The sequence below is a fragment of the Acipenser ruthenus genome, chromosome 2 (assembly GCF_902713425.1).
Source record: "Acipenser ruthenus chromosome 2, fAciRut3.2 maternal haplotype, whole genome shotgun sequence".
NCBI classification, from domain to species: domain Eukaryota; kingdom Metazoa; phylum Chordata; class Actinopteri; order Acipenseriformes; family Acipenseridae; genus Acipenser; species Acipenser ruthenus.
In genome coordinates, this window is record NC_081190.1 from 69,448,434 (window position 1) to 69,471,329 (window position 22,896).

Here is a 22,896-nt window from a genome sequence, read left to right on the forward strand (position 1 = left end):
TACTGTCAGGAGCATTCTCAGAGACTCGTCTGTGCAGTCATTCATCATTGGTCAGCTGGACACCTTTGTATGTCACCTCACCCTGATCACCTAAAACACAAATTACTGTAAATTTTAATGAAATTAAAAATGACATTTGAAAAAATAAAAAATAAAATGCAGTAAAATCAAATTAAATATCATAGGCTAAATAAGTAAGCCAAAACAAGTTACCATATGTTGCAAAACAATCCAAATAAATAAAACTCCAGAATACAAATTGAATTTTCTCCTGCTTTTGTAAAGAAATTACACAAGCTGCTTCTGTGCTTGTATGCCATGTTTAGAAACAACTAGAACAGAAGCGGGATAAGGCCACTAGATGTTGCAAACACGCAAACACTTCTGCAGCATGAAGCGCATTTAACATTAATACCTATGTAAACCGAAATGTATTATTATTATTATTATTATTATTATTATTATTATTATTATTATTATTATTATTAAAGTACTAAAAAGGCCACATATCTGAAGGGACTAAATGTGTATTTACTATACTATTTAAATATGCACCATGCACTTAAAACTTTAATATGCATTTTTTTTTTTCATTATCAGTTCCAGATTTGCTACTAGTATTTAATAACAGTGAATATATATATATATATATATATATATATATATATATATATATATATATATATATATATATATATATACCTTCTGTAAGATTGCCAGCGAGGGATTTCTGATAATCTCCAGGTGCCGTCTTCAGCCGAAGCAGGTCTGACGTGCTCTTTACCAAATGATTAGCCCTTGTGATGTTAATGTCGTCACACTGGAAATTTGTGCCACATTTTGCTAGAATGCTGCTGTAGTCAAGCTTGCAGAAAGTGAACAAACTTCTCTGTCTTCATCTCTAGCATTATTCCTTTTACTTTGGATGCATCTTCTGGTTTGGTGTCTTGGCTGCGGCTACTGGCAAGATTTTCCATATGAGTAACAGTGACTGTAGTTTGTCTCGCTTGCCTTCAGACTCCTCAGTCTGCTTGGTAGCCACCTGGTGCTTTTAAGTACACTGAAATGAGCAAGCTTCTCATCAAGACGTTCCCCTATTTCCATCAGTTCTTTTTTGTAGAGTAGTAATACATTTTGAACACAGATTTCATTTTCTCTTCAAATGTATGTAAATAAGGTACATTTTTGACCACATCACGCACAGCCATTTCCAGTCTGTGAGCTATGCAATGTATTACGACTGTGTGTGGTACCCGCTCTTTCAAACATGCAGCCACCCCTGTTTTCTGTCATAACGGCAGCTCCATCAAAGTTTCTTCTGCCACACTTCCTGATCAGCTCCTACACTATCAAGAGCTCTATCTAGTGCTCTTAAAACACCAGGTGCATCTGCTTGTTTAACTGTGTTACATTTGACCATTTTGGTTATAACTGCTCTGTTATCCTGTACAAACCTAAGATAGACTATTTCCTGCTCAATAATGCTGGAGTCAGTGCTTCTATCAGCTAAAACCGACACAAACCTGCTCTGTTGAATTAAATCTGCTGTCTGATTTCTCTCTGTCTACACAATTGCCCCAATGAAGTCGTGACAGGCCTGGTCATTGATGTACATGTCCTTAAGTTCAACGCCATTTTCTGACTGTAATTTATACAAACCGGCAAATTTACTCAAAGCCAGTACTTCCTTGGCAACATAGGCAGTGCGAAAAAGCAATGTCATTATGTCAAAATGTGACATGCCCAATTTTAGCGACTTTTATTTTGCCATTGGCGTCTGCCCTGGGTTTTCTCTGGCTTCTTTGGCATTTACACATTTCTTGTGATGTGCAGAAGAGTCATGGGTTTTTATGGGATCTTTACGGAACGTATGTGTACCCCTGGCGAAAGGACTTCCACTGTCTGCGATCTGACTGAATTTCCGGCAAACCTGGCAGAACATTTTGTTCTTCTCCTTGTAATATGTGAGCCGAAAATATTCTTTCGTCCGCGATGGCACAAAAGAGCGCTTTCTTTTTTTTCATATTGATTTTTTTTTCTGCCTCCATTGCAAGAAAATACTTCCTCAGATCAGCCATATTTTAAAAGAAAACGTGGGTGATGTGTTGCTGGGGGACACATGGAAATAGCATATGCGCGTTAAGTCAAAGGTGAATCAGTGACGTTTGTGTACGTCACACCGGAAATCACTCAAACATTACCAATGAAAAACATTGATCCCTCTGAACGTGTTTTATAGGGATGATCTGTGAGCAGAATCTCGATTGAGAAACTGCTGTTTGATTAAAGCACAGAACGTTATCTAGTTATAGAGGGGTGATATCAAAAATCGGATTGCCCGTCAGGCCAGCAGCCAAAAAAAACACATTGTCCGACAGATCTTTTGGTTGTCACGTAACGTCTGGCTAGCGATTTTATGAACCCTGGTTATACCCTCAGTACACTGTAACGGGGTTGCCCAATTTCCCCCTAAACTAAATGGATAATGTCCCAGGGACTGTATTTGTTCAGTACGGGTATGTGGAACAGTCGACTGTCTTCTACAGCTGTGCTTGCATGCCCTCTTTCTCACTGCCATTTGCTGCAGTATCAGGAAACCGGCCACCGTGTCTTTTACTCTCTCCAGACACTGACATTCTTTATTTACTCCAGTTCTTCGACCAGAGCTCCCGCTGTGTTTTATCCTGGAAAGGCGAAGGAATAACAGAGCGTCATTTTTATTGATCGACCGCCCCCCCAAGACCCGCCTCTTGACCACTCAGAGAGAGCCACACGACACACCCTCACCCAACCTCTCTGTGTCATCGCCATGATTGGCAGGCAGGTCCTACAGGACTTGCGATCCCCAACCCCTGCAGGATCACAAATGCGCCCAGTAGCCAGCACAGATCTCCCCTGTTGCAGGGTCTTTTTTATTGAACAAATTTGGTATTGGGCATTGTAACAGGGTGATGTGTTACATGTGTGGGTCATCACTGGATAATGATGAGGCAGACACAGAACATTAGGTGTTGACACGCTGCACAGACGTGCGGATTTAATTCAACACAAGTGCTGCTACTAGGGTACCAGCAATGATAGCCAGGGTGTCAGATTTAATAAAGAAAACAAAACAAAACAAATCTAAAAATAAAAGTTTGCCACACAAATGGCGAGTGCTAATCTCACTAAAAGAAAAGTCTTGCTCCAGGAACCTACTACTCTATGAAAACCCTCTTTATACACTGTTTGGGGTCAACCTCCCCTAAACTAACCTACTTCTGCTCGACCGCCCCCCCCCCCCCCCCCCCCCCCCCCCCCCCCCCAAGGCTCAGCTGGGCAATTCCTTCCCGAGCACAGTCTTGCAGTTGAAGGGTTCCGTAGTAGTTATCTCCTCCTCAATGTAAACAAGCGCAAGCTTTCGCTCAGTGCCCGCATGTGTAGCAATGGCCATGCAGCAGCATCGAACTGTGGCACAGATGCTATTTGAGCTCCGCGCAGCCTCCCCGGGCAGGCTCCCCAGCCAATCTGGACCTCCCGATCGGCTCAGCACTAGGCCAGCCTAACTGCGCAATTGGTTGCCTAGCAACGTGTCTCAGCTGCACACACTTGCGCTGGAACCAGCGACAGGGCTCTCCCTGCCCCAGGCATCAATAGTTTTTTTCAACATGAACAAACATGAATGAGTAATGCATCCTTTATACACAGCTTGATAAAAAGATTCAATAGAGTTTGAATGGCAACAGCCACATTAGGGTGTCATAAAGGTCCAGTTGGGACTCAAAGAACCAACAGATGTGTCTTCAAGACATAACCTGTAGCCCCTTACTTGACAATTTAGCTCATATAAATGCTTTAAATCACTGTCTACATGTATTCCCAGATACTTAAATCCCGTCGGGGACCAAACAAAAGGATTATTCCTTTTACAGTCATTGTAATCAAACTGTGAAAGAGGGAGAATTTCACTTTTATCATAATTAACTTTGTATCCAGAAAATGTACTGTAGGAATCAAGAAGTTTTAGCAGGTTGGAAAATGATTCTTTGGGATGTGTTAACTAAAAGAATGGGCTTGCTACTTTTCGATATTAATCTGTAAAGCTCGTTAAATGACGAATTCCCCCAAAATATTGTTTGACTGAAATAAATTTATATAGGATAAATGTCAGTAAAACCACTCGCTATTTTTTATTTTCTTAACAAATATAATAATTTAGGAATCATCTCTAGTTTGTGTAGTTTTTATACTTACTGTCTGTCCCGTCTCCGTTACGCTCTGAATGGCTGGGGGTCACTGTCAGTCATCTCAATGGTTCGTTAGTACTGTAGTTTCACTGTCACTGTCATTTCACCCTGTTCTGACAGATCTTGTTGACTGAAGCAGCGCTAGAGTGCTCTCATTCGTTTAAATGACTGTCAATCGTCAAGATCTGCACAGACTGTGAACTTTCATTTGCCAGCTACGGCGCCTGTCATTCAAAGCACCTACATTGAAATTAGTGGGTTAAGGTTTAGGTAAGCTTTTGCTTTAGGTATACAGTGACAGTTACTAGTTTGATTTGAAAATGGGGCGCAAGAGGAAAACACTTAATGAGTATTGTGCACAATACCCTGATCGACGGCTGAAGACTCTATTACAGGACGAAGTGGGCCCGTCTACCTTGCCTTCCAGTGAGTCCAGCTGTACTGAAGCAGGAGAGGGGCAGAGCTCAAACTCTGAATAATAAGTGCAAGTTAGTTCTGTTCAACTACCTAATGTTTTCTTCTGTGCATATTATTTTTACTCGTAAATTTATGCTATAAAAGTCTGTGTAATATAGTTTTATATACTGCGTTTTCTACTGTTTATTTGACACATTTTTTAAATTTACAAGGTATAGCTCCACTGTGACCAAACGTTATTTCAATTAGAATGTTGTTAACCATGGTTTTGTCGCATGTTAAATATGATAAAGGGGTTTCGCTAAATGAGATGTTTCTCAATGGCGTAAAAAGTATATATATATATATATATATATATATATATATATATATTTTTTTTTTTTTTTTTTTAAAGCATAAAGTTCGATTTCACCCATTCTCTGCATGAATTGAAAAATAAAGATTGGTAAAAACGGTAAATTCTTTCTAAAATAAATGTTGATATTAATCGTTGATTTGGCAAAAAAATAAAAATCAAATAGTAGCAAGCCTATTTATTTCCCATCTCTAAATATAGACATGCAGGAATACATTTTACAGTTTGATGAAGAAAGCAAAAATGAAAAAGAAAGCAGGTATTAATCATTTGAGCTGCCTGCAACAGTGAATGTCCTTTCTTTCCTTAACCCTCATAGTTTTGTTAGCATTTGATTGATTAATTTATTTTAACATACAATATCTAGGAACATTTTTACAACTAGAAATATAATAAACCCGATCCAATGCTGCATTACTTCTTTTAAAAACATTTTTTGGTTCTGTGGGAGATGTTGTTTTAATTTCTTGGCGCAAACCAATGAGGTTTGCTAGTTTGTGATATTATGAACTGTTTGTGTTCACATTTGTGTTATATATTTATACAGGGATATTCAGAAATCACACAAACAGGACCAAGAGTTGTTCAGCTGTTCAATGCATTCACCAGCTCCATGTAAACATCCTGTAATCTGCTGATTCCAATTGTCCCGAACATGAAGCTGAGCGTCTGTGTTAATGTGAGTGCTCTGCGGTTCATTTCTCTGCACTTCTCAATAACTCTGAGTAATAGTGATTGATAGATATAGTCCAAACAAATCATATCTCTAGAAAAACTGGAACAGGCTTTATTTTCCCCCAAAAAAACAAACTAAAAGAATATCTTGGGGTTGACAAGCACTAAAAACACAGCAGGAAACTTAGCGAGGCACTTCATGCGGGTTACAATTCTTCTGCAGGACTTATCCTTGAAGAGGAACCAGCGTGAGAGAGAGTCGGGGCATTAATTACACACAGAGGGAGAACTTAGTCTGGGCTTCACGGGAGAGAGATCAAAAAAAGCACACATCCGAATCTACGCTCACAAAACCTTCCCAAGTAACACCGACTGGAAAAGAAAAGGGCTCTGGAATAGAAACAGAATAAGTTACTAGGGGAGGCTATGTAAGTAGTTTATGTTGATTCAATGTGTTTCTGGAACAAGGGGGGTGATTTCTTGCATTCTTATAAAAGCGTTAAAATGTGACTCGTGCAAGAAAGTAAAAAATGTTTATTGTTTACATCTACAGTAAAAATATGCATTAAAATCCGGACTAGCAATATGAATTTCATTACAGCAAGGCATGTGCCCTGTCTGTAGTACAAACTATATTTAAAAAAATAACAAATAAAAAAGAGGCTAGGTCAGGCAAGGCTGTATACCCACTTCGTTCTCTACCTAAATACAACATTGCGACAGACAGGTCCCTGCTTAAACAGAATAATACATGAATCTGTCAAACAGCTCTACTGCAAAGGCCTAATTATCACTTAGAATGTTTAAAATTAAAAAAAGGTAACTGCAGTAAGGTTCTGATAGTCCACTCATAGTAACAGATGCAGTGCACTAGAGGTAAGTAAACTGATGGTGCTATCTTGTAACCCCCTGACTGCCCAAAGAACTGATGTGATTGTCATGACAGCCTGTATGTTGGCTGTTTGATATAAGGTGTGCCAGTGGCTTGTCGTGTTATTTAATCCTTTGTTTGGTCAACAGAGCACTAGCATCTCATCGGTTTTGTTTTGTGACCTTGACACTTAAAGAATTTGGGGTAGGTGTACTAAGATGGGCCAGTCGCAGCGTAAAAACACTGCAGTTTGCATTTTCGTTGCGACACTTAGCAAAGTATACATTTTGTTGTATGTACTAAGAGAAAATATGTTAATGAAGAGAGCCGCAATATACTCATTTAAATATTTTTGCGGCTTCTTAGCGAGACCTCTAGCATTATACATTGCGTACATCTCATTGTAATATTGCGTACATCTCATTGTAATACAGTCGTACATCTCATTGTAATATTGCGTACATCTCATTGTAATACAGTGGTACATCTCATTGTAATATTGCGTACATCTCATTGTAATACATTCGTACATCTCATTGTAATATTGCGTACATCTCATTGTAATACATTCGTATCTCATTGTAATATTGCGTACATCTCATTGTAATACATTCGTACATCTCATTGTAATATTGCGTACATCTCATTGTAATACATTCGTATCTCATTGTAATATTGCGTACATCTCATTGTAATACATTCGTACATCCTCATTGTAATATTGCGTACATCTCATTGTAATACATTCGTACATCTCATTGTAATATTTGAGAACCCTCATTTGCACTCTCCGCCCCCTTTTTTGTGAATTTATGCAGTAACGCCCATAATTACATATTCATCTAAACTTGAACCGCAAAGAAAAACTCCTGCCGCAAAGCATTCCCTAAAAAGTCGCAAATAGCATTGCGCTTGTTTAGTACATTTCACCCAAGACTTCCGACTCATTTGCATGTGGTTTGCAGCCTATTGCAACAGGTGCAACACTTTAGTACATCTACCCCTTTGTCTTCTAGCATGTTTGGTCTTGACATTCAAAGAAATGTTTGTATAAATGCACACATTTATATTATGATTGTTGACCATGTGAGATATTTGGGCCTTTTGTTATTTATTTGTTATTTGGAATTGATTTTTGTTAACCCTTTCAGGACCAAGCATTTTTCAGTGGGATGCTCCCCCAGGACCAGGCGTTTTTTAGCTGTAGTTGTCTCTCTTCCTATAACAAATCACAAAAAATCTATTTTTTACAGTAGCATCTTGGAAATGGTGTCCTTTTTTCAGAACACTCTGGGGAACATTATAAAGTACTTCAGAAACCAAAAAAAAATTCGCTTTTTTTTCAACACATTTTATTTTTTTTAAGTTAAGTATTTTGTATTATGTATTCTGCTTAGAGATACATGGATAAAAATGTGTTATTCTATGACCCGAGGGCCCTTACAATACTTCCTGAAAGTTTTGTTGAAAAATATTGATGTTTGGGCAAATTACAAGACATTGTTTCACCTGAGTGATTGCAATGACATAATACACGTTTATTCTCAGGGTCTTTATAAGCAATAATGGACACTACTCTCAATTTATTTTCTCAAAATTATTTATAAATAACATAATAGTTATTTATTTCATTATTATCAGTAATAAGGGGGAAAAAACGTACCTGATACATTTAGTTCATGAAATAGTGTTTGCTTATATCCACTCGTTTCTTGATATTTATAAATGTTGTAAAAACATATATTAAAACACATGAGACAGAATACATGTTCTAATATAATTATAAATCAAATGCATCAGATTTACAGTGTTTCCCCCTTTTTTTATTTGCTTTAAACAAGTTCCTGTGATGTTTTGTTTCTGCTTTTGTCTCTGCCGGGCTGCTGTAAACGGTCTCCGCCCTTTATACACTAAATGCCCCCCTCAGTGAGATCACACGAAAAAAACTATCAGGAAGTGAACGTCAGTCCCCCCCCATCCATTGATATGTGTTTCAAGCCTGTACTGCAAAGTATGGTGGCTCTGTAAATTATCAAAACAAAGTCCTTTTTTACACGATCGCGGTCCTAGAAGCCCACTTCAGTATGATCGTGTTAACATGATCCCGGTCCTGAATAGTCATGCGTTGAAGGGCACTACTTGCATTTTAAAATTTCCATTTGTTTCGTCAGTTTCTCAAACACATACACATTGAGCATATTGGACAACATGTATCACTGTGGCATCCTCCCTTGTAAACATTTTTATTTGTCTTTGCTGCAGCTCACTGAGATGTTCCAGGACCAGGCGCATGGGAAGTTGAATAGGAGCCCCTCACAAGCACAGCTGCTGGAGTGACTGCCAGGACTGCATGTTGAAGGGAGTTCTCTGCACCTGTAAACCCCCTCTCTCTCCCAGCCCCCTCCCCCCCTTCAACTGGCCCTTTTTTGGTGGGCAATACAATGCATGTTATGAATTGCCTGTCTTTGGTCAATGATAAAGAACACCAGGAAGGAGAATCTGCTGCAACTGGTTTGATGCCTGGCCACCCGCCTGCATCCACCCCTGTCTCTGAGAGTTCCCCAATAGCCCCACCTCCTCCTGCTCTTGTACCTCCCCCTCCACCGCCCCCGCCTCCCCCAGGGGTCCCCCCTCCGCCTCCGCCCCCTCCCCCAGGTCAGGGGAACCACACTCAGGGCAATCGCAAAAAGAAGCGTGTCCGGAGCTTCTTCTGGAAAACCATCCCCGAGGAGCAGGTCCGCGGCAAACCCAACATCTGGACACTGGCAGCTCGGCGGCACACCTACCAGATCGACTCCAAGACCATCGAGGAGCTCTTCGGCCAGCAGGATGAGGCCAGATCCACAGCTGCCGCCGACGGACAGAATGCCAGAGGTTCTCGGGCTTCATTTAAGGAAACGAAGGAAGAGGTGAGGGGAATCAGGGTGTTGTCATTGAAAAATGCAAAGTTGTGAATTTATGGAATAGGCAGCAACATCTAAAAACTAGAAACATAAAAAAAATGTGATGGTGTGCTAGAGTAGGATACTAGTTACTAGGGGCAGCAGTGTGGAGTAGTGGTTAGGGCTTTGGACTCTTGACCGGAAGGTTGTGGGTTCAATCCCAGGTGGAGGACACTGCTGCTGTACCCTTGAGCAAGGTACTTTACCTAGATTGCTCCAGTAAAAACCCAACTGTATAAATGGGTAATTGTATGTAAAAATAATGTAAAGTAACAATTGTAAGTCGCCCTGGATAAGAGCGTCTGCTAATAAATAAATAATAATAATAGTTCACAAAATGTTGATGTTCTCATGTTTAGATGTTGAGAATGGGGAATGTATTTATTTTTCTCCTCAATGTATTATCAGAGGATGAATGTAGATATCCCCAGACCGCCTTCTATCAACCATGTAAACGAAACCTTGTAATTATCTCTAGTACGTTCGTTCGAGGTGATGTTTTTCCAACCTTTAGCATTAGTTAAATGTTTCCCATGTTTCTGTTGCTCTTGAGAGATGTACTTTTTTTTATTTTTTCCCTTGATATAATGCCAGAGGGGACGTAAGTAATTCAGAAATTATTTATATTTGTGAAAATGGGGCACTAGTATTAATCCTTTCATGAATGTGGAAGGGAGATTTCCTGTTTCCTGTAACATTTCTGAAGACAAATGGAAAGCTTAGACTTCATAATAAAAATGCAAGGGGAGGAGGGGGATAAGGTGTCTTAGCTGAGATATTCTGGTGTGCGTCCTCTTGTGGGTCTTTCCATTGTTAACATTCAGAAGTGCCTGACTTTACTAACTACTGTGAAAACTGGCTCTGCCCTGGCAGCACAACAGCAGTCTGTACCCTCTTGGACTCATTAAGTCCATCATTCCCAGAAAAGAAACACAAAATAAAACTGCATAAATGCAGGCAGATTTAATCTCCTCAGGTCCCCACTTTTGAAAGTAGAAAGAAACACAACAGTATCCATGGTTTATGGGTGATGAGCCATATATATATATATATATATATATATATATATATATATATATATATATACAGTGCCTTGCGAAAGTATTCGGCCCCCTTGAACTTTGCGACCTTTTGCCACATTTCAGGCTTCAAACATAAAGATATGAAACTGTAATTTTTTGTGAAGAATCAACAACAAGTGGGACACAATCATGAAGTGGAACTAAATTTATTGGATATTTCAAACTTTTTTAACAAATAAAAAACTGAAAAATTGGGCGTGCAAAATTATTCAGCCCCCTTAAGTTAATACTTTGTAGCGCCACCTTTTGCTGCGATTACAGCTGTAAGTCGCTTGGGGTATGTCTCTATCAGTTTTGCACATCGAGAGACTGAAATTTTTGCCCATTCCTCCTTGCAAAACAGCTCGAGCTCAGTGAGGTTGGATGGAGAGCATTTGTGAACAGCAGTTTTCAGTTCTTTCCACAGATTCTCGATTGGATTCAGGTCTGGACTTTGACTTGGCCATTCTAACACCTGGATATGTTTATTTGTGAACCATTCCATTGTAGATTTTGCTTTAAGTTTTGGATCATTGTCTTGTTGGAAGACAAATCTCCGTCCCAGTCTCAGGTCTTTTGCAGACTCCATCAGGTTTTCTTCCAGAATGGTCCTGTATTTGGCTCCATCCATCTTCCCATCAATTTTAACCATCTTCCCTGTCCCTGCTGAAGAAAAGAAGGCCCAAACCATGATGCTGCCACCACCATGTTTGACAGTGGGGATGGTGTGTTCAGGGTGATGAGCTGTGTTGCTTTTACGCCAAACATAACGTTTTGCATTGTTGCCAAAAAGTTCGATTTTGGTTTCATCTGACCAGAGCACCTTCTTCCACATGTTTGGTGTGTCTCCCAGGTGGCTTGTGGCAAACTGTAAACGACACTTTTTATGGATATCTTTAAGAAATGGCTTTCTTCTTGCCACTCTTCCATAAAGGCCAGATTTGTGCAGTATACGACTGATTGTTGTCCTATGGACAGAGTCTCCCACCTCAGCTGTAGATCTCTGCAGTTCATCCAGAGTGATCATGGGCCTCTTGGCTGCATCTCTGATCAGTCTTCTCCTTGTATGAGCTGAAAGTTTAGAGGGACGGCCAGGTCTTGGTAGATTTGCAGTGGTCTGATACTCCTTCCATTTCAATATTATCGCTTGCACAGTGCTCCTTGGGATGTTTAAAGCTTGGGAAATCTTTTTGTATCCAAATCCGGCTTTAAACTTCTCCACAACAGTATCTCGGACCTGCCTGGTGTGTTCCTTGTTCTTCATGATGCTCTCTGCGCTTTAAACGGACCTCTGAGACTATCACAGTGCAGGTGCATTTATACGGAGACTTGATTACACACAGGTGGATTCTATTTATCATCATTAGTCATTTAGGTCAACATTGGATCATTCAGAGATCCTCACTGAACTTCTGGAGAGAGTTTGCTGCACTGAAAGTAAAGGGGCTGAATAATTTTGCACGCCCAATTTTTCAGTTTTTTATTTGTTAAAAAAGTTTGAAATATCCAATAAATTTCGTTCCACTTCATGATTGTGTCCCACTTGTTGTTGATTCTTCACAAAAAATTACAGTTTCATATCTTTATGTTTGAAGCCTGAAATGTGGCAAAAGGTCACAAAGTTCAAGGGGGCCGAATACTTTCGCAAGGCACTGTATATAAACTCTGGATGTCCTACATTGCAAATACAGTGGTGTGCAAATGCCAGCTAAATCAGATCTGTGAATGGTGTACCTGCACATAGATTAATGTGAGGTCATGGTTCTAAACACTGGATTGGATGGCAGTTAGTTGTAAGTAATTTGACGGATCTTAATGCAGCTTTCTTTTTACTTCTGATTTTTTTGTGTGTGTGTGTAAAAAGCAGATCCTTTTTAAAAATGTTAGAAGCGTTGTTACAGGTTGTGCTTTATATGCTAGGTGTGCACCATGTTTTTTTTGCCCCCCTCATAAACATAACTTAAAACAAATACTTTGGAAAGAGGTCCTTTTAGCTTTCAAGATTACTGCAGCTTCATTTATTACAGGGGTATGCCTGAGCACATTATGGAACAAGTCAAGGCAAACTCCTGAGTCCCTGCAAGTAACAAACTGAAGAAACCATTATGGGTTTAGCAACACCCCAGCTACAGCTGCAGGTGTAAAATCAGTATTGTGTTGGTATTATTTATGTTGTGGACTGACCCTTAGAAATGTTTACCACAGTATTTTTGCTGTTTTATTATGCTTTACCCATGGTTATACTATGCATTTATTATAACACCGTGTAACAATTTTTTTTATTTTTTTTGGTTCCTGGGTAGTAAGTGTTATTTCCTAATTGCTTATGCCTCAAAAGTATAGAAAATGGCTGTTATTCCCCACAAACTTTGCTTTTGTGACCAGGACAGTTATATTTTGAAATTTACCTATTTTCCAGAACATTCCAGATAGATTCAGTGCTGAGTAAACTTGGAGTAACTTCTAGAACTTTCTAGAACTTTCCAGTAATATAAATAGTAGTATAAATACAGGGGCCTTAAGCCCACCAGTTCAGTTTAGTTCCAGCTGCCTAAGTGGATACATATCTGCATTTTTCTGAGATGGCATCAAGGTCATAGGAGACTTCAAAATGGTGGCATTCCTGATGGGTCTCCAAGGCGGTTTTACCAAGTTTCCCTGCTATCTTTGCCTTTGGGACAGCAGGGACACCAAGGCGCACTACCACAGGCGGGATTGGCCACAGCGGACCGAGTTCTCTGTGGGGAGGAACAACGTCAAGTGGGAGCCACTGGTGGACCCCCGGAAGGTGCTGATGCCACCACTGCACATCAAATTGGGCCTTATGAAACAATTTGTCAGAGCTCTAGATAAGGAGTCGGCAGCCTTCAAGTACCTTCAAGACTTCTTCCCTAAGCTGTCTGAGGCAAAGGTCAAAGCCGGTGTCTTCGTCAGACCACAGATAAAGAAGATCCTGGAGTGCAATGAATTCCCCAAGAAGCTCACTAGTAAGGAGAAAGCGGCTTGGAACAGCTTTGTCGCAGTGGTTCGGGGCTTCCTGGGCAATCACAAGGCCGAAAACTATGTGGAGCTGGTTGAGACTCTGGTGAAGAACTACGGCACAATGGGCTGTAGGATGTCCCTCAAAGTCCATATCCTTGATGCTCATCTTGATAAATTCAAGGAGAACATGGGAGCGTACTCGGAGGAGCAAGGCGAGCGCTTCCACCAGGATATACTGGACTTTGAACGCCGCTACCAAGGACAGTATAACGAGAACATGATGGGAGACTACATTTTGGGGGCTGATTCGTGAAAGTGATTTACAGTATAATCGCAAATCTCGAAAAACTACTCACTTCTAAATCTTTTGTAGTCATTTTTGTATTACTTTAGTATAAATACATGTTAATTTGGATTCATATGTTGTTTTTTTCTGACTTTATGTGAACGAAAAGACACAAATTCGCCCGTTTTCTCATTGGTAAATTTCAAAATATCACTGTCCTGGTCACAAAAGCAAAGTTTGTGGGGAATAATAGCCATTTTCTATACTTTTGAGGCATAAGCAATTAGGAAATAACACTTACTACCCAGGAACAAAAATTGTGTTACATAGTGATTACCCTGGTTTGCCATGTTTATTAATATGCTTTATCATCCCTAGCTACTCTTTAAAATGCTTTTCTATGCTTTACCTTACTTTCACTGTGCCTTATTACACTTTGCTTTGCTTTTATTATGGTAAACTGTTTTAAGGTAATTTCCTCTCAAAAACAGATTGGAACCACCCAATTTACCACAATGTAGTCTTTATAAAGAACTGGTGCACCAGATAAGAACATGAAGCCAGTGACATCATGTATTTATTCTCAGGCCTGCTAACTGAACCAGGTGGCAGCCAGTTTCCTTTACAAGGACATTTCCAGTCCTTGTAAAGGAATATGCAGCAGCATATTTAAATTGCATTTAGCCTCGTTCCCATCGTGAATCATAGAATACATAGAGAGATGTCCTGATATTGTAATGAGCAAAGAAACAGTGGGAGGGATTAAATCCGCTATAGCCATATTTAGCCCCTTCTCATATTCCCTCAATCTCTTTACAGAATGGCCTGAAAAAACAAACAGCACCAGCATTTGTATAATATTTACATAGGTTGAGAAAATGAGGTTGAAAGTTGTGCTGTCTTATTCAGCCTGCCGTCCCTGCAATGAGGGCCTGTTTTCAGCTTTGGTGTCTGTAAGATTGTTGTCTTGTTTGTACAACTTAAAAATCTTGTGTGATTTCTAAATACAGTTAAATGTAATGAATTACACCAACTTAGAAATATTTTACTAATGACCAGAATTCATTTCCAGTCCCTCTAGTTCATATTGGCTTGGTTCAGATGAAATTTACGACGACTGCTAATACACTTGATTGCTATTATAGACCCAATATAAATGCAGAGCAATGTTAACATATCAAGATTACTTAAATACAGTTTTAAAAAGTCTTAAGCCAAGCCACCTTTGGTCGACCTATTTGAGTTGTTATCTTTGTGCTTGAGAAAACAGGTTTTGGTAAACAAAGCTTATCACATACTAGTATTTAACTGGATTATATCGAATAAAATGAAGTAAAATGTCCTCTAATTCGTTCTGATACCAAAATAATTGGGTCACTTGAATTCTGTAATTGCTGAGAATTGAGCATAGGTATACAGCAACTGTGTAGCTCTATAATATACAGTAACAGTAAACGCAGGTTATGGAATTTCTTTGTCGTGAGCAGCACAATAGATCTGTGTATCACCTCTCCTCCTGTGATCTAATGCAGCATTAATAATGCAGGGCTCATGTCACAATACCTCCTCTCCCAAAAAAGACAGCTGCAAGAAGAACAGCCTCATTGGACAGCCTCATTGAGCTTGAGCAATATTTATTTAAAGGGTCACTTTATCTACAGTATATACAGTGGTTTAAATGTCTCATACCTACCGGTAATTGTTTCAGTATATATAAAAAAAGAAAAATAAATGTTACATGTTTACTAAATCAAAAAAACATAAACATACTAGAACTTAGTGCAAACAGCAATCTTTGCATGTTTTTAAAGTGCAATGCTGCCAGTTATGAGCCTTTGTAGCCTGCAAAACCCAAATTAAACATCTAATATGTAAGAAAAAAGAATAGAAATACATATGGCACAGTTAATACGTTTGATTCCATTTTGATTGCTGCATTCTCAGTACTCCTTGTATTGTGGCATTACTATGTCCTAATTTTGCTCTTATTAGGACTGAAGTCATTGTATTTTGTATCTTGCTCTTAATTGTGCTGTAATTCTTGATATGTATTTTTTGTGTACAACTGTAAGTCGCCCTGGGTAAGGGCGTCTGCTAAGAAATAAATAATAATAATAATAATAATAATAATAATAATAATAATAATAATAATAATAATAATAATAATAATATTGCTCTGGTTTCAGTACATCTCATTTCTGCTTGCCTTTTATTTACAGGTCAGTATTCTGGACTCCAAGAGAAGTATGAATGTGGGCATATTTCTCAAACAATTCAAAAAGTAAGTATATTAAAATGAGTCTCATATTTGAATGAGACGATATGAATAATAAAGACCCAACTGAGTCAGTTCAACTTTGTTGAAACTTTATTAAACAGATTTGCCTATTGAGTAGGCTGAATAGAGGTTATAAGTGGTAATTTTGAAATTGGTGAATGTAAAATGTATCAATTTGATCAAGTTAAGTAAATATGGACCATTATTTTACATGTCCAACACAGCCCATGCTTTCAGCATTAAAACAGTCAATCTCAATTGTTCAGTATTTGGCCAGCCCATGTTTTTCTTGTACAGTAGTAAGTGCTTTTCTATTTCATAACAACTGTATGCTCATGCTGATAGAGCTGGGTGTGAAACAGCAGCTGACCTGAGAGCCCAATCCAGTAATCATCAGCTCTGAGTTCGATCACTTATTAGATTAGATCTCTCTAATAGAGTACTGTGGTGACCTGGGATCAGGCTGACATACTGCAGGATGTCACCGGCTAAATAATTTACCCTTGAACAGCTAAACAAAAATCTGCTAGTACAAATCTCCATCCCATTTATATTTTAGATGCGTTCCTCAAATTGATTAGTTCAAATACATAAAACTGTGGTTGAATCTGTCTTTTTAATACAGTGAGCTCCAGGGTGATTCTGTTAGAAAGGTATTCAGGAAACCTGGGGTTTAAGCCAAATGAACAGAGCATGATTTATCACCAAGTTGTCACTGCTTTTGATTGATTACACTTATGCAATGTGTTGTAATGATTTCCAGAACAAACTTTGGTGTTCTTTTAAATAGACTTGTCCTTTTTAATTCATATTTGACTAAGGGGTTGATTTGATCAACCTGTATCCTGCTTGGATGAGCCACAAGTGGATTTTTAGGGCATTTTACAGGACCCGGGATTCCCCCTGAATTGAACCTTTTACATATGATTGGTTGAGAATTGAACCTCTTACATGTGATTGGTTGATGAAATGCAGATGGGTTATCTGTACTCCAAAAATGCTCTCAAAAATCCAGCTGTGGTTTATCCCAACAGGATATAGGTTGAGCAAATCAACCCTTAGGGACATTGCATGTGCAGCAAGTGAGGGATTGGGCCTGATGTGTTGGGGAGTTCATTTCTTTGGTCAGGGGCCCTACATGAAATAAGCTTCTGGTGGTCTAGTAGGTCCAACTTCCTAGTGGCCCACATCACAAAGTCCACCATCACAATTGACACTAATGGGATTCTTTTGTAGGAGAGACATGATGTTACAGGTTATACACTGGCAATCTCTTTATTGGCTTATAAATAAGTGTCTATTGTTGATGTGGTGGATCAGTCCTTAAAATATTGATCAGCAGGAAATAGGAGGGGGAGGGGTGGTATCCTTGTCTCACCCACCATGGCTTTGAACTGTACTGCCAGACAGGATTGGACAATGGAACAGAGCAGGATCAGTTTCCTCATCAGGTCAACATATGATGTTCTCCTATCACCACAGAACCTAAACCTCATGTCCTTTGTGTTCATCACCTGCAACATTAAGGCACATTTTGACAGGATGTAAGGTGGGTCTTAGCCAAGGATGGTTTACTTGGCGCCATGACCAGGTGCTGCGATATTTGGCCTTAGCATTGGAAGACAAGCATAACATGACCAATAAGTTGCCACCAGTTCCATCAAAGCATTACACACAAAAGACAATATTCCTCCATCCAGGAGAGCAACCACCAAGAAAAGGTGTTAAAACCAATCCTCGCCCAGGACAACTGGAAGCTGCTAGAGACTGGAAAATGCTGGCAGATGTTGGTCAATGGCTTATGTTTCCATCTGAGATTGCCACCACTAACCACTTCAACCAGACATTGTCTTGTGGTCTGGATCAGCATGCCTTATTCATCTGGTAGAGTTAACAGTGCTGTGAATGAGAGGAAGAAACTTTGGTATGCTCAACTAGCTGCTGAAATGGAACAGCAAGGATGGAGAGTCCGGGTTTACCCAGTGGGGGTGGGTTGTCGAGGATTTGTGGCGCACTCTACAACCCGGTTTCTCAGAGATGTCGGGTTCAGTGGTCGCGAGTTGCGTCGCACAGTGAAGAACTTATCTGAAGCAGCAGAAAGGAGCAGCAACTGGCTGTGGTTGAGACGGAAAGATTCTGGCTGGGAATCTCAAGCACAATAGAATGAAAGCAACGCTGACGTATGGGTAAGTAAGCTGGGCTGAGTTGAGTGGGGGACGGAGGGGGGTGATGCTGGGACGCCAGAATCACTGTCGACCCCTTTTGAGGTGTGGTGGGCTAGTCAACAAAACACCGAGGACGGAAGGTGCCCACTTGAAGACCCCAGAGATGTACCCTACTTAGCTCAATCCAGACGGTTGTCATGCTGATGCGCTGGGGAGACCGCACTGTGGTTGATCCCCGGAGCCAGCATCGCAGCCGTCGTGTGTGCTGATGCGCTGGGGAGGCAAAATAAGCTGATCCCTGGAGCCAGCATTACACTTCAGCCATCAACACCAGGCAGAAGGATGATCATCATCAGATGGAAAGAAACGCAAATGGATGGAGATGCAGATGGATCACATTAGTTTACTGTAAAGCTACATCTTAGTTGGTGCTTATCTTGGCTAGACCCGAGTTCAAATCAGCATGAAGTTTTAACATCTACTCTCATGTAATGGAAATCATTGATAGCTTGAGTATTATTTCAGGACAGAAATAAGACTTGTATTGCATAGCAGTTTCACCCATTCCACATGTTACTATGAGTAAATTTGAATTAGCATTTCTGGAGTTTTGCAAAAAAATTGCTGAAATAAATAATTGTAGACATCTATTTCTTGTACCTTTTTTTTCCCTCATCCTCATCCACAAAAGCAAAACATTTGCTACAAAAAGATTTTTTTCTAAAATTTTAGAGTCAACATTCCTATATTAACAGCAATTAATTATTTTGTTGGTCATGCATTTAAGTTTAGCAAATGAAATCTATAATATAGGATGTGCTTGATTTTTTTTCTGCCTTTCTCCTGCCATAACAACTTTGTTTAGAAAATATTTATGCAAAGTATGTTAGTGACGTGGTCTTGAAATCTAAATGGTATATCAATGTTGTATACAGTGCATTTTTAAATATACACTGGCCATGTGTAACAGTTAAGTTTATTAGAATAAAATATGATGGGCTACTGTTTTCTTTTCTTTTCTTTGTTGGCTAGTGGAGAAATGCATTTAACAGCCAAATTGGGGTACACCTGTTTAAACTGCGCTTGTAGATCTATTGCTCTACCCCTACTACTATGCACTGGACTTCCCAGACCTCAGCACCACGTTACTGGACCCTCAGCTAATACACTACTCTTGCACTATTGCACACTATTATGTCATTGTAGATATAACTTGTTGTAATCCTAACTTGTTGCAGCCAATTTCATATTGTATTTTAGTAGTATTATTTGCACATACTGTAAACTATACTGTATTTAAATATTAATTTTGTATTTTAACCCTGTACTGCCATGTAAGTCACCTTGGATAAAGGTGTCTGCCAAATAAATAATAATAATAATAATAATAATAATAATAATAATAATAATAATAATAATATAAAAAGTGTTGTCAGTCTGAATACAATAATAATGTTCTACTACTGTTAACGCTAACTCTAGCCCTCTGCCTTTTTTCTGCCTCCCCATTTTTTTGTGCCTCCAGCCACCACTGATATTAAGTATTGTGAAAAGAGATTTTTTTTGCTGTATTATTTAAGGCAGTTGTAAAGTTAGTGTTTGTATATAATAGTTAACCTAATAAACAGTACCAACTCTTCAAATCAATCATAACTCATTAAGTATGTGTCTGTTGGTGTGCATTCGAGGTACTTCCTTTTTCAAATTAAATCCTGCTGTTCTAGGACAAATGAGGCCATTATTGAAGACATTCTCCTGGGAAAAAGCGAGAAGTATGGATCAGAGACCTTGAAAGAGATGGCAAAATTGTTACCTGAGTCAGACGAGGTGAGTAAACGTAACAGGCCCACTATCCCTTGTTTGCATCATTGCAAAATGTGCACCCATTTTTGGTCTGCATGTTAATGCCTTTTTTGTGAGGGGGCAGGAGGTGTCATCCTGTATATTATGTCATTGTTATAAAGAAATGAAATAAAAAAGAAATACATAAATCATTTGTAGGTTGGGAGCAATCAAATGGACATTTGGCTTTCATCTGCAGCCATGTGGATTAATTATACTAGAAAGATACTATTGCTGCTCTGTCAGTCACACTTTATATCTAACGAATTAGGTAATGGAGGCCATAGTCACACAGCTAAACTAAGTGTCATGTGGGAAACCTTGGACCAATCCTGTTCAAAGTCGTCGAGTCCAGTCATTTTATTCACAATAGGAGGAGAACTGGTGATCGAATGTGAATAATAGTTTGTATGTTTAGGTAACAACATGGTTTCTTTTGCATTTGAACTGAATGCATTTTAATGACCACCTTGAAAAAAGCCTCTCTCAAAGTAGAAGTGGCAGTCCGATTTGGATGAAAGTAAAAATTTTGCCAAAGAGCTCCAGCAATGCAAACATGCTAAGATTCATCAAGGGCTCCTGTTTCTTGGCTCTGGCAGACAGGCACGGTGTCATTTACTACATGTTTTGGCCCCTGAATTGAAGATTGTTTCCTGATACATAAATGTGTACCTGACACTGTCCTGTCTGTTGGAAACAGCCCAGAGTGCATAAACTACAGCTAACAGATGGGACAGAGATTTGATAATTGGTTTGTGTTCCACAGCTGAAGAAACTAAAAGCATTTAAGGGAGATGCAAGCAAACTGCCACAGGTGGATTCCTTCATGTACCTTTTAATACAAGTGCCAAGGTAAGGAACGTTCTTGGTTGTTGTTAAAAGCGACTGGTTTAAAAGCTTTGCTCTTCAACTGTGATTTATGTACCTTTCTTTACCAGCTTCGCTCTCCGAATTGAATCCATGGTACTGAAGGAAGAATTCTTTCCTTGCTGCTCTTCTTTGAACAATGAGATTGACATAATTCGCGTTGCTACAAAGGGTACTTGAAGCGTGTTTTCACTGTTCTTTTTGGAAATATCTTGCAGTCTGATTGGATAATGAATGTTCAAAGTTGAACAGTAGGGATATAATTGACTTTTTTGATTATATAGTATTTGTCTTTTATTTAGTCGTTTTAATAACACAATTTTTGTTGTCAGGAAGTCCTTAAATAATTACAAAAATAATAGATAATAATATTGTGTAATTTAACTTATATAGGAAGTGGAAATGTAGTATATGTTTTATGTTGCCATTACCCCTTTACCTGGGAAATAAAACATTTAATTTGAGAACTTAATGGGAGTGACTGTTATTTAGCTGTCTGCACAAGAGAGGGTTGACCCCTGAAGACCATTAAAGCGTCCAGTTCCTGTCACATTCAGTTTTTAAATAAATGTGGTTTCATTATTTTAATTGCTTTCATTTGCAGAACTGATGTCATGTGAGGAGCTACACGCCGTTTTACATTTGGTCCTCCAGGCAGGAAACCTCATGAATGCAGTAAGTGCTCATTAACCTTCTTTATAAAAGTCTTTGTGCTTCTGTTATTGCATGCCACTTATAATTTACCTTTCAATCCTTTTCAGGGAGGCTATGCCGGCAACGCTGTGGGCTTCAAGCTCTCGTCCTTACTGAAGCTCGCGGATACGAAAGCGAACAAGCCTGGGATGAATCTGCTGCACTTCGTTGCTCTGGTATGTTGGCTTTTTTGTGGGGACACACAGTGGTGTGACCATGCAATAGAGCAGAGCTGGTGACTAAACACTGGGGTAGTTTGTACTGTACAGCTGTGGCCAAAGGTTTTGCATCACCCTATAGAATTAACTAATATTGCTTCATAAAGTCGAATGAAATCTGCTGAATAATGTTACATTAACATAGTGAATTACATACCACTTTGTAATTTTCTATATACATAAAGAAAAACTGACAAAAATATATGACATTTCAAAATCTAACATACTATTATGTATTATGGCATCCAGTAGACTTTTGCAATATAATTTTGTTATTTCTTTGATTAATTGATTTTAAATTAAAAGATCTCAAATATGTTCATATAGTTTTGGGTTTTTTTTTGTATTAATATGTCTTAATTCTAACAATCCTGGCGCAAAACCTTTGGCCGTAGCTGTAGGTATACCCCTCCTGCCCGCCCAGTCCTGAGAAAATAATTTGGTCCTTAATTTGGTCACTTGGTGGCATTCTCAAGTTTAGTATTACTTTGAAACTGAATGTTGTTTTTATATACAATATACAGTACATATTCTAAAATCTAACCTTGTTTATATCAAAACTTACAGTACTGTAGTCAGCTGTCTCATTTTTCTACTTAATTTTATGTTACACATTTTAGTTCTTTCATTTCTTGTACAGCATGTGAAACGTAGTGGTTTGCAGTGCACAGGTGTAGATGTGATGCAGTGCTTAAACAGGTGACAGACAACAAAGTTCACTGTCCAAACAACCCTTTATTTTTATAATCCGGTTAGTTTGGCGACCATAAATAATAATCCTGGGCAATACACAGCAATGTGTATTGCACAGTGAAAAACTCGGGGTTCAGTCCCGAAATAATAAACACAGTATAAACACAGACAGAACACAAACACGATCACAAATCCAGAGTGAGTGCTAACATGCAAATGGTGAAATACAGTTTATTAGTGAACAGTAGTGCAGTGCTGTCCGGGTTGGTGCTGGCCTTTAGTGACAGCTCCCGGTATGTGTTAGCCGTCCAACAAGAACAAACGT

At 39.1% G+C, this 22,896-nt stretch overlaps 1 protein-coding gene across 5 annotated transcripts in view; it reads left to right on the forward strand.

Annotated features, from left to right (window-relative positions):
- Positions 1-22,896, forward strand: part of LOC117409498 (FH2 domain-containing protein 1-like) — a 54,434-nt gene that overhangs the window by 23,064 nt on the left and 8,474 nt on the right. The window contains exons 1-10 of one of the 5 annotated variants that reach the window (XM_058999827.1): positions 3,422-4,714; positions 5,546-5,677; positions 5,897-6,101; positions 8,807-9,453; positions 16,035-16,096; positions 19,983-20,085; positions 20,867-20,952; positions 21,039-21,139; positions 21,572-21,642; positions 21,729-21,836. In XM_058999827.1, the coding sequence (XP_058855810.1) occupies positions 8,986-9,453; positions 16,035-16,096; positions 19,983-20,085; positions 20,867-20,952; positions 21,039-21,139; positions 21,572-21,642; positions 21,729-21,836 (999 nt within the window). In that variant the 5' untranslated portion in view covers positions 3,422-4,714; positions 5,546-5,677; positions 5,897-6,101; positions 8,807-8,985. Of the gene's footprint in view, positions 1-3,421; positions 4,715-5,545; positions 5,678-5,896; positions 6,102-8,806; positions 9,454-16,034; positions 16,097-19,982; positions 20,086-20,866; positions 20,953-21,038; positions 21,140-21,571; positions 21,643-21,728; positions 21,837-22,896 lie in introns of those variants that run through there. The other 4 variants (XM_034015650.3, XM_034015653.3, XM_034015652.3 and 1 more) reach the window with 4 other exon arrangements.